General features: G+C 37.2%; 1 protein-coding gene across 7 annotated transcripts in view; it reads left to right on the top strand.

Moving 5' to 3' along the window:
* Positions 1 to 3,938: 3,938 nt before the first annotated feature.
* The window catches only part of lmo7b (LIM domain 7b), a 50,146-nt gene continuing 41,734 nt past the window's right edge, over positions 3,939 to 12,350 (top strand). For 5 of the 7 annotated variants that reach the window (XM_051899547.1, XM_051899560.1, XM_051899555.1 and 2 more), the window contains exons 1-2: positions 3,939 to 4,247; positions 5,069 to 5,155. In XM_051899547.1, the coding sequence (XP_051755507.1) occupies positions 5,087 to 5,155 (69 nt within the window). In that variant the 5' untranslated portion in view covers positions 3,939 to 4,247; positions 5,069 to 5,086. The remainder of the gene's footprint in view (positions 4,248 to 5,068; positions 5,156 to 12,350) is intronic. The other 2 variants (XM_051899567.1, XM_051899533.1) reach the window with 1 other exon arrangement.

The raw sequence follows: 12,350 nt of genomic DNA, 5'->3' as shown, positions 1-12,350 counted from the left end.
TTTGTGCATTTTTCATAACAATAAACATAAAATCCTATAACTTTTTTTAAGTTCACTTTTTAAAACTTTTCACTTTTTTTTTTTCACTTCAGCAATAATCTGCCCTTCTTTAAAAAGAGACCAAACTTAAGTCTCAAAAGCATTCAAGATTTGTGACAGTTTAAGTTGGAAATTTAATTTTCAGGTCTATGCTCAAAAAATGAATAAATGGATTAAATATAACATAAATATAATTTAGTAGCCGACCATAAAATCCCCTAAAATACAAAATATGAAATAAAAAACTAAAATATAGTACATTAATTTCAATGAGAAAAACAACAAGAACAAAAAAACATGAATTTTTGACCACCATGCGAAGAGAACCAGCAGGTTAAAAGCAATAGTCAGTGCAGAGCACAGTCCATATTCAGACCTAGTGTATGTTAAAGTCACCATGAAATCAAATTTTTTCATGGTGACTTTTTCATGGTTATTTTTTTTAATGGAATTTTGCAGTATTTATTATAAGTGATTATAAATGATTATCCATGCACATCATTTTTTAAAATTCATGTGCCCTTCTAATCTTTAATCCAAATAACTTCACTTTTCTCCTGAATCAACATCTCTTCTCTTCTCTTCTCTGATATGTTCACTGGTGCGAGGGCGAGACAACCTGTCATTTAAATGACATCACAGCAATAGCAAATGATCCAATTAATTCCCCATGGACAAAATCAAGTCCCATTCTACATTTTATTTTGTTTGAGAAGCCGTTCACTCGGATATACACCGATCAGGCATAACATTATGACCCCCTTACTAATATTCTGTTGGTCCCCCTTTTGCTGCCAAAACAGCCCTGACCCATCGAGGCATGGACTCCACTAGACCCCTGAAGGTGTGCTGTGGTCTCTGGCACCAAGATGTTAGCAGCAGATCCTTTAAGTCCTGTAAGTTACAAGGTGGGGCCTCCATGGATCAGACTTGTTTGTTCAGCACATCCCACAGATGCTCGATTGGATTGAGATCTGGGGAATTTGGAGGCCAAGTCAACACCTCAAACTTGCTGTGCTCCTCAAACCATTCCTGAACCATTTTTGCTTTGTGGCAGGGTGCATTATCCTGCTGAAAGAGGCCACAGCCACCAGGGAATACCATTTCCAACAATGCTTAGGTCTGCAACAATGCTTAGGTAGGTGGTACGTGTCAAGGTAACATCCACATGGATGGCAGGACCCAAGGTTTCATAGCAGAATAATTCCCAAAGCATCACACTGCCTCCGCCGGCTTGCCTTCTTCCCATAGTGCATCCTGGTGCCATGTGTTCCCCAGGTAAGCGAAGCACATACACCCGGCCATCCACGTGATGTAAAAGAAAACGTGATTCATCACTCCACCTTCTTCCATTGCTCCGTGGTCCAGTTCTGATGCTCACGTGCCCACTGTTGCTGCTTTCAGTGCTAGACACGGGTTAGTCTCGCGTAGCCAGACCTTCAGACTGACGGCAGAAAGTCTGGACTCTATCGCAGCTTTCACTGGCTAAGGACTGCCCAAGAGGACGTTTGACTGACATGGGGGCGTGATAATGAAAGTCGATGTCCCTACAATAAAGACCGGCGTGCATCTATAAATTATTCATTCAAGAACGTTGTGCAAGTTTACTGCAACAATGGAGCCGCGAACTTCACATACTTTTGAAAATCCAGCGTTTATTTGATCCTGATAAGCGCTTGTTGTCACAGTTGTAAACATGACAGCATTCTTCTACGAGGGGGTTTGGCGTCACGGCATTTGTTTCCAAGCGGACCATTAAAGAATGCAACACACACGTCTCCCAGACATCCTGTAGAATTCAACCAACCAGATGAAGACAATACTGCTGAAGTGTTTCCAGATAAGTGTGCCATATGCATCAGACGGGTGTCGTGGGTGTGACGTCTGAGAATGAGACTAGACAGGGGTCAGCATGGGCACCCTGACTGGTCAGCAGCTATGCAGCCCCATACGCAACAAACTGCGATGCACTGTGTATTCTGACACCTTTCTATCAGAACCAGCAGTAACTTCTTGAGCAATCTGAGCTACAGTAGCTTGTCTGTTGGATCAGACCACACCGGCCGGCCTTCGCTCCCCATGTGCATCAATGAGCCTTGGCCGCCCATGACCCTGTCGCCGGTTCACCACCGTTCCTTGCTTGGACCACTTTTGATAGATACTGACCACTGCAGAACGGGAACACCCCACAAGAACTGCAGTTTTGAAGATGCTCTGATCCAGTTGTCTAGCCATTACAATTTGGCCCTTGTCAAACTCACTTGCCCATTTTTCCTGCTTCCAACACATCAACTTCAAACACATCAACAGGACAAAGTGTTCACTTGCTGCCTAGTACATCCCACTCACTAAAAGGTGCTGTGATGAAGAGATAATCAGTGTTATTCACTTTACCTGTCAGTGGTCATAATGTTATGTCTGATCGTGTATACATCAATAAGGAAGAAAAGACTATAGCCTACTACAGTTTCATGTTGACTTTAATGGCCATAGATTAGCTAGACCAATGGTTCCCAACCTTTTTTATGCCAAGGCCCAGGCCCCCCCAATACATTTGTATTGTAGTGTTATTATTTCTTTAAAGAAGAAACTCAAGATAGTTTTAAACCTTCAGAGTACTTTAGTTGCAAACATACTTTGTAGACATTCTTTACAACTTAAAAGTATTTACTCTGCTCACTTATACAGCAACTTAAACAAATAAGCACAAGTCAGCCTGCCATACCAAACAAGACCACAGGGAGATAGCCTACCGGAGGACTGAATTTAGATACTATGCGGATCCATTCAAAATTGTTAAACGCATATAACACCACTGATCCTCTCAAACTTCTCCAAAATACACTGTTCGGCGAGCATCCGTTATAAAACACTCACAGTACATTAATTTTGACAACTACGCGAATATATTGAACTGTGTTCATGCAGAAATAGGCTACGATGTTATAGCGATCATTGAGTCGAGAGCGCACATGTGCGGTTTGTTTGCGCATCAATAACGGACTCACGCATGCCTTGTGTACGACTCCTGTATGTCACTGTAATCGTCTTTACCTTCATTACAATCGTCATCCATCAAAACCTTTTTAGCGACACTGGTTTTCTTTTTTCAACTGAGAGAGTTTGCGTTTTGAGTCACCGTTCAGTCTCTGTATGTCACAGCAGCACGATGAGAAACGGCCTGGGCTTATCCGAAACAATTGTACGAGAGAGGTGGTGCCTTAAGGCTATTTTTTAATTAATTTAATTGATATTTTTTAAATGAAACGTATTTATTATTTAATGTATGAATTATATTAATATATTTAAATTAGTTTTAAGTTATCTCGCGGCCCCCCTGGAGGATCACTGAGGACCCCTAGTGGGCCGCGGCCAATAGGTTGAAAACCACTGAGCTAAACTAATGTTCCCCAAACATGAACAAGCACTAGTGTTCTTATCCAAATAGAATTTAAAATGTTAAAAAGCTCATTATGATTTTCATAGTAAGGTTGATAAAAACATTTTAGCTGAGGGTGTGAAGTCATGTTTGTTCTTCAGTCAATTTTGTTAAAAGAAATTTATGGATGAGCCTTAAAATAATTTAATTGAATACCCCTAACTGCATTAGCATAAATAACCACACAGTATTAAGGGTTATTTTTTAATATTTGTGTTAATTATTATAATTTAAGTGCTAAGATGTAGAGAAAGGGCCCTTGGTAGCGTTCAACAGCATGGGTGCGTCTCAATCAGCTCCCTAGTTCAGTAGTCAGAGCACTGATTGAGACGCAGGGCATGACAACGTTTTTGAAGTGATTGTTTGTCGCCATCTGCTGGTCATTGTTGCTATTGTACGCGAGTACTTGTCATCACTTTTCTCCAATAGGCGTGGCATATATTTAAACAACTCATCATCACTACATATGCATTTGCCTCTGCAAACACGCAGATGTCTTGTGCACTTACCCCCCTCTCTCATCACTGAACTGGGACACTTCTGTTCCTGCTTACGACAACAAGCAAGTTCGGTGGTTTGACTCAGGAGAGCTGCTGGGCGTTCAAGGTGTGAATTTGAAGAGGAGTGTTTGCAACAGATTAAAAGAGTTGTGTTGGAGGCACGAGCGCTGGTAACGGGAAACACCTTGCGCTTTCGAGTCTACACATCTGGGAAGTGAAATTTAATAATAGTTACGGGAAATCAGAAAGCATAAAACAGGGGTTTGTAGGTAAGTTTTGAGTTATTGAACTTTGGGGGATTCTTGTATGGTGCCACAGGTGCGCAGTGTAATGAATCATATGAACCATATTTTGGGGTTGCAAACATGGAGGTGATGAAAGTTCATTTTAACCCGTTCAGAGTCATTCTGGAAGTCACTTTTCTCTTTTCTTCTTGTCCATTGGACAATAGCAAATGATTATCAGATTAGATGGTGTTAATATATTGCTATTTGACACAATTTTATTTTAAATCTATATCAATAATAGTTTGACTGTTTTAAAATGAAACTGAAGACAAGTCATAATATCATATTTTTTTTGATCTATCCTATATACTAATGTAAAGCTGCTAAATATAATTTCAGTTATCCTATACACTTTGTCTAATTTACACCAAAATTGATTTTCTGTGATGTATACCTATTATATGTTGGATATTTCACAGTTTTACATGTTTACAGTTATAATATTAAGCTATAGCTTTTTATGCTTCCAACCCTGAAACTCAAAATCAGTGTTGAATGTCAGCTATTATTCTTTTGATATTTATTTTATTATTTAATTTGTAGTATTTAAAATCACTTAAATTAAATCAACCTGAAATATCTTTAATATGGTTTCTGTTCAGAAACAATGTCTGTTGTAAAACATAAGTAACTTGATAAATGCTTACGTTTTGTAATGTTTACATACATACATGTATACATATATAATTATGTACATATTGATATAAATTGATATAAATATTGATATAAACTATATGTCCTTGCATATATTTTGTGTCTGAATGGGTTTGTTCAAATTTGTTGTGATTGTGAAATGCACACAGGTGTGATTTGGAGCGGTGATGGAGTGGCGTCAGCAGTCTACAGTCAGCTGTGATCTTGCATTCCAGGAGGCACAAAGATGGCTTGAGGTAATGACATCATTATCAAGTATTTCCCCCAATGCTTGGCTGCAAGAGTGACGGCCTTTTCAAGTCATGCTCTGTTGAGATTGACCTTATTCTTTGGGTGCCCAGAAACTCCAGTGCTTTTAATGTGTAAACAATAAGTCAATTTTTAAAATAACCTGACAGGTATTATTGAAGCTTTACCTCTTCGTTTGTATTTTGCAAGCACTTTTTTTTTTTTTTTTTTTTTAGAATGCGAAGAGCGTGTGCGCTTTATGTCCTGAACGTTATTTAGGAGGTCCAATTAAATGGAAACTAGACAAGATAACATTCATCATGATGTTTTCCAAGCAGCTTTAGATAGCCTGTACCATTTGTGGTTGTCTGTCTTTATCAGTTCTGAACCATTTGCAAAGTAGCCAAGTACCATCAGCTCCATAAAATCCTAGATACTGTGTGTCTTATTTTATTCAACTATTAATTGTTTTGAATAATGATGTAATGCTTTGTTTGTTTTTTATCATGGTGGTTTTATTACATGTCTTGCTGTGAACTGCAATATGACATTACTTTGTAAGCAATAAAATGTGTACCGTGGTGCCCTTATAATAAAGTACCATCAAAGTAGCACAGAGCAGTGATGGTATCAGATGCTTGGTGGTACAGGATTTATTTATTTCCATAACACTGTATTCATATATAAATATATTCATGTATAAATACCATGATATTTATATAAAACTTCAAAAAAAAAAAAAAAGAAGCTTTTTTTAATATTTTTGATTGAAATGTTTACCAAGGCAGCATTTAAAACTGTAATATTGTGAAATATTATTACAATTTGAAATAACTGTTAACTATTTTTACTATTTTTGTATATAAAATATTCCTGTGATTGCAAAGCTAAATTTTCAGCAGCCATTACTGGGGTTGCAAAGGGGTGGAAAATTTCCGGTAAGTTTCAGGAAACTTTCCATTTTTGGGAATATACTTCAGAATTAAAATTTACTGATAATTTACTCGCCCCCATGTCATCCATGATGTTTATGTCTTTCTTTCTTCAGTTGAAAAGAAATTAAGGTTTTTGAGGAAAACATTCCAGGATTTTGCTCCATATAGTGGACTTCACTGGGGTACAACGGGTTGAAGGTCCAAAGTATAGTGCAGCTTCAAAGAGGGCTCTACATGATCCCAGACTAGGAATAAGGGTCTTATCTAGCGAATCGATTGGTCATTTTCTAAAAAACAATAAAAATGTATATACTTTTTAACCACAAATGCTCATCTTGCACTAGCTCTGCGATCCGCCATGCATTACGTAATCACGTGTGACGTTTACCTTTTTTTTTTTTTTTTTGTAAAGGCTGTTTGGCTTAATCTTTGCACGTTCGCTTTGTAGACACTGGATCGGTACTTCCACCTGTGTCACCATTCCAACGCGATTATGTAATGTGTGGCGCATCGCAGAGCTAGTGCAAGATGAGCATTTGTGGTTAAAAAGTATATAAATTTAATTTTTTTTTTTTTTTTTGAAAATGGCCGATCGTTTTGCTAGATAAGACCCTTATTCCTCATCTTGGACCTACAAACTATTGGTAACCATTGAAGTCCACTATATGGAGAAAAATCCTGGAATGTTTTCCTCAAAAACCTTAATTTCTTTTTGACTTAAGAAAGACATAAACATCATGGATGACATGGGGTTGAGTAAATTATCAGGAAATTTTAGTTCTGAAGTGAACTAATCCTTTAATGAGAATTTATAGGAATTTAAGGGGATTAATTGGAAATTTGGGATAATTTATACAAACTTTATCATACAAGCATAAACATTTTGTTTGGTCATAAGCCAGGCATGCATGCAAACTAATACAATTTTTTTAAAATAACATTTTTAACTTTACCCAGTATAATCATGTAGTTTTGGGGATCTATTGGCTGTAGGTAACTGCTGAAACTGAGGTGAATAGACTTCATACACTTTATGACCTTGAAACCAGTTGACCTAAAGAATGACTAAAGAAGTGAAATTAGTTCTGAGATAAAGGCTAGCAGCAAAGTTAGCAACAATCTGGGGCTTTTTTTCTTTTTCTTTTTTGGTTACAGGCTAGTTATACACTGTTAACGTGACCAATGAGGTTCAGTCTTGTACTGTAGTGTGCACTTGGCTTATTCAGTTTTCTGTCACATGACTTTTTCCATCAGAAAAATGTTTGAGCATAGAGCCGTTCTCAAGGATGTCTATTTTTTAAGGCATTGTGCTTGTGCTAACCACAAATGTACACTGATTTATTAGATTAGTGCCATTTTTTTTTTCCAGGATTTTTTTATTTTTTTCAAAGTTGTTTAAATAGTTATAGTTCCCAAACTTTTAAACGGTAGTGTATATAAACTTTATTTTAAAGGGGCTACTATAGAATTCAGAAACCTTTGTTTTTAGTGACACCAGTGGCTGTTAAATGAACTGCAGCCAGCAACTTATTGCTTGTGCTTGCACTCACTCCATAGTGATGCGAGTGAGTCTCGGCCATAACAGTGACTGAACATGATTCACCGACATCATGTCGGCTTTTGTAGACAACCTAGGAAGTCGGGGAAGGTCTCGTTTTTTTAAGTTTCATTGCAAGCTGTTTACTCATTGGTAATAATAATAATAATAATAATAATAATAATAATAATAAAAAAGCAATTAATACATGAAAATTCTTACATATAGCCTCTTTAAAATAAAATAAATAATATCAAATGAATATATTGAAATTTTTTTCGCTTTTTTGGTACTATGTTGGGTCGCCACTCAACATCTGTGACGTAGTGTGCTGTGTGCATGTGATTGAGGATTGTGTGACTATTACCTTTCAAGCAATGTGTAATGTAGCTGTCTGTGAATGTAAATGATCTGCAAAGTTGTGAAGCCGAAAGTGCACAATAAATAGTTATTGTCTCTCAAAAGAAAGAATCGACTCTGAACAACCTAAACGAGTCGTTAGGAATTAGAATCCCACTTCCATGAAGGCCACACGTCACAAAGTAACACATTTGCCTAATGCCCGCCTATGGTTTTCATTGGCTGCCCGTGAACAACGTCTACCTCAAACGCTGTAGCTGGTTCGTGTTGTATACATGTTGAGAAGAAGCTGTTTTCTGCTCAGGAAGAGCAAATTCTCTTTGTAAACACTCCCAAAGGATGAGGATGTGAAGAGTCAGTGGTTAAAATTACCACAGCGATACAACAGCAGAATAACATTTTCATGATTGCTTCTTAAATCTCTGTGAGGTCTAAATGGGATTTACAAAATGCCATTAACGATGGGACAATAACCACTTTATTTTGACCAACTTGCTTCTCAGAATCCCAGCCTGTAAGTACGATTAATTATTGATGTATATATTTTCTACTGGCTGTTCAAAATACGTAGTTTTGTGTTTTATATCAAAGTCCCTTTAAGACAAGTCATTTCACTCGGCGGCCATCTTTGAAACGCCTCTTGGGCATTCAAGTGCAGCTCCTATCTCTTTGAATGGGGAAACATCAAATTCTCCAGAGCTGTTTCGAAGGCGGGACTTATTCCACCATATTGCGCGTTGCACTTTCTCCCATTCAGAACAATACAAGTGACGCGTCTTGTGTTATTATAGTCTTTTGTTTATATTGTGCTAGGTCTCCAGCTAACCGGCTAACTCGCGTTATAACTGTCTTACTGAAATACTTCTGCAAATCAGCTGTGGCTCACTATTACCTAAAATTGTGTCCATTAATGCAGGTTGTCTGTCGTTCTTACTACTCTGAGTAATGATAAAGGAAGGAGCAAGATTTGTTTTACTAACTTTATTACATCAGTCATTCACGTTAGTGCTCAGCTAATGTTAGCACTATTATTAATAAAGTTAATGATACAGTTCCCACATGTGCACTGCAATAAATTAGAAATATACACATTGGTTTGTTGATGGACATACACTTGTTAATGCTGATGTAGAGGAATTACAGTTGCAAGATCTCATAATATACGTCAAACTGAGTAGCGTATCACTGAGAAACGTCCTGCTCAAGTCATTCTTGCGATGGAGGTTCAGGTTGAATAACTAGTTCTTCCAATGTTTCATCATCGGACTCGTGCTCGGATTAATATTGTAAAATTGATGCCATCGTTACTGTTTTTACAGTGCGTACAATCGCTGAGCTCCAGAAGCCTCCGGAGCTGAATCAGTTATGGTAATGGGCGTTTGTTTCCGCACGCGGTGTAAGCAGTAGACCAATCACAACAGACTGGGCCGTCTGGCCAATCAGAGTAGAGCTAGGCTTGTGGAAAGGAGGGATTTAGAGAGACTCAAGCATTAGACGAGTCATTGAGAATCATTTAAAAATGTGGTGATGAGCAATGTATATTATGAGAAAATGAAAGCAAGACCTCCCAAAACAAAATTAAGTACCTTTAAAATAGCATAACGGGGTACTTTAAATCTAGCTGTTTTAACAGATTATGCTGCAAGATTCAACTTCATTTAAGTTCCCTGTTATAGTTATAATTTTGCAAATTTCCAGTTTGTTCCCTTTAATTCCCTTTTAATTCCCATAAATTCCCGTTAATTCCCATATATTCCAGGTAATTCCCATGGAAAGTTTCCATCTTTGAAATTTCCCGGAATTTTGCAACCCTAGCCATTACTCCAGTCTTCAGTGTCACATGATCCTTCAGATATCATTCTAATATGAGGATTTGATGCTCTAGAAACATTTCTTATTACCAATAATAAAGTTTTGCTGTAAAAATAAAAGTGATACTTTTTCAGGGTAGCTTTATGAATAGAAAGTTCAAAGACCTTTATTTATTTGAAGTAGAATTTCTTTTGTAGCAATGTCAAAAGTCTTTACTGTCGCTGGTAATCAATCTAATGCATCCTTGCTAAATAAAAGTAGTAATTTCTTTAAAAAAATCTTACTGACCACAAACCTTTAAATGTGTATGTCCAAAAAAACAAAAAAAAAAAACATGGTAGTACATTGGTGCTTTTTTGATAGTGTTTAGTTTTGCATCGTGAATGTGTTCTTGTTGTCAACAGACTGCATTGAAGTTTCACCTCTGAGATCTAACCACCATTTCCTGAAGACCTGTCGCTCCTTTCCTGTGCCTTCTAGAATGGTGGTGCTTTTTTTTGCTCGCATGCTGTTGCATGTGTTTCAAATATGTAAAACTATGAAACTAATACTTCTCTACACTGTGAAATATATTTGCAAATGCATGAACTGGGATAAAATAATGGAATAGTTGTTAGATCTTGCAGGTTCTGCTTTGGCTCTCTCAGGTCTCTTTTGATGTAGACCTTACACAAGCAGCCATTGATGGAGTACATTCCATGTGCCCAAACAAGCTGATGATCAGGATGCAGAATTGGGCAGGCACCATGGCAGGCATGGATGCTTCAGTGCATCTCAATCTGAACACAAAGGACCCCTGAGCTGTTTGCCACATTCTGCTTGCCAAACGCCCACTCCGCCACATTACTTGTATAGTCAGGTGCCTGCTTGCTTGGGCACCTCAGTCTTCAAATATGATGCACTGTGTGGGAGGGTCTGAGGCCCTGTATGCACAATTATATGTGGATGTGTACATTTTTTTTTTTTTTTTTTTTTTTTTTTTTTTTTTTTCTTGTAGGACTCTTGATTTGGCTCACAGTTCGTTTTGCTTTCTTAATGGCAGTAAAAGCAATTATTTGGTACACTATTGCATGTGATGAGTGAAGATCAGAATGGTTATATTTGGTTGGCGCGTGCTATGTTTTTGAGAGGGCCTGTGGTTTCCTGTCTCCGGACATTCACTCATTTAAATTATTTATTACTCGGTTTGTGTATGTTGCTAGCACAATTTTTTTTTTATATATGGTGATTGCCCGTGTTAGTGCGGTGTGAATTGTCCTTTATGCCCATCAAGTCTGCATTGTTTGCTGACTTCATTCATTTTTTTTTTTTTTGTCCCCCTTGTCACTATTTTTTCACTTTTTTTTTTTTATTTTGTCACTCAACTTTATAGTTATTTCTTGTGGTGTAAAGAGCTCATCTTGTTACATTTGTCAGTTGTCACCATTCTTGAGGTTTGTGTGTGAAGTGTTGAGGCCTACAGTATGTTCAACCATTTAAAATTCACTGTAACTTTGTCATAGTGACATTTTAGTGCAGCCTTCCCTATAACAACTGCAGTTGGATAGTTCATTCTGTATTATCCCACCGGTCACTATTTTTGCCATCACCATGTTTACTAATTCTATGACCACACTCAACAAAACTGAATTATTGTGAATTCATATATATATATATATATATATATAATAGTAGACACCTTAAAGATAATGTGTACCAAAAATCTTTGTCATATCCTTGTTAACATACTTTACTAACCTTTTGTTTTGGAGATTTGATGGAGCCATCATCTACTGATGGTGCAAACAAGAATTAAACTGCCCTGGTCATGTGACCAATTTGCACTAACCATGTGAAAGAGACCCTTTATTTTTTCCATTATTGCCGGAAATGCACTAAAACAGCTGTCAGTAACATTTTTAGAGCTTCATAAATTAACACATTTTTTTTTTTTTTTTTTTTTTTAAACAAGGATACGGGAGTCGCCTGTCAATGGCGTCATATCCACGTTACCCTCGGTTTCCGGTTTTATTTTGTAGAAACCATGGAAACACTAAAGATGCTTTAATATATTACATGTTTTATTAGGCAAGGGAACAACTGTTTGTTTACATTTATAGACAGAAAACAAATTATTGTTATATAACTCAACACGTTTAGTCTTATTGTTTAAATCTAGTTCTCTTGATTTTAAGAGAGTACCATGCTCTTACCATGACTCAGTGAAAAATTATTTTGCTAAGTGATACAGCATTTTCTCCATCATACAATACGTTTTAAAATGAATGGCATGCCATTTATCAACACAAGCCACCCAGCATTTAATATGATATTCTAAAATCGATCTATCTTACTGCAGTGTGCAACAAGTCGTCCCCTTGGAATTATAAGGAATTATAAGCGGCCTCGTTCCACTCTAACTACACTCGCCCTGCTCTGCTTCATACTACAATAACGTTAATAATCTCATCCATGAACATGATTTCTGCTCAACTCCCGTCCCGATTCTTTTCCACTGGCTGTGAGTTGAAGACATCATCTCCCAAGATTCCGCGCTCAAACTCGGCGTCATCAAGCTAC

The sequence above is a fragment of the Ctenopharyngodon idella genome, chromosome 1, assembly GCF_019924925.1.
Source record: "Ctenopharyngodon idella isolate HZGC_01 chromosome 1, HZGC01, whole genome shotgun sequence".
Lineage (NCBI taxonomy): Eukaryota > Metazoa > Chordata > Actinopteri > Cypriniformes > Xenocyprididae > Ctenopharyngodon > Ctenopharyngodon idella.
This window is presented reverse-complemented; position numbering and strand designations above follow the sequence as displayed.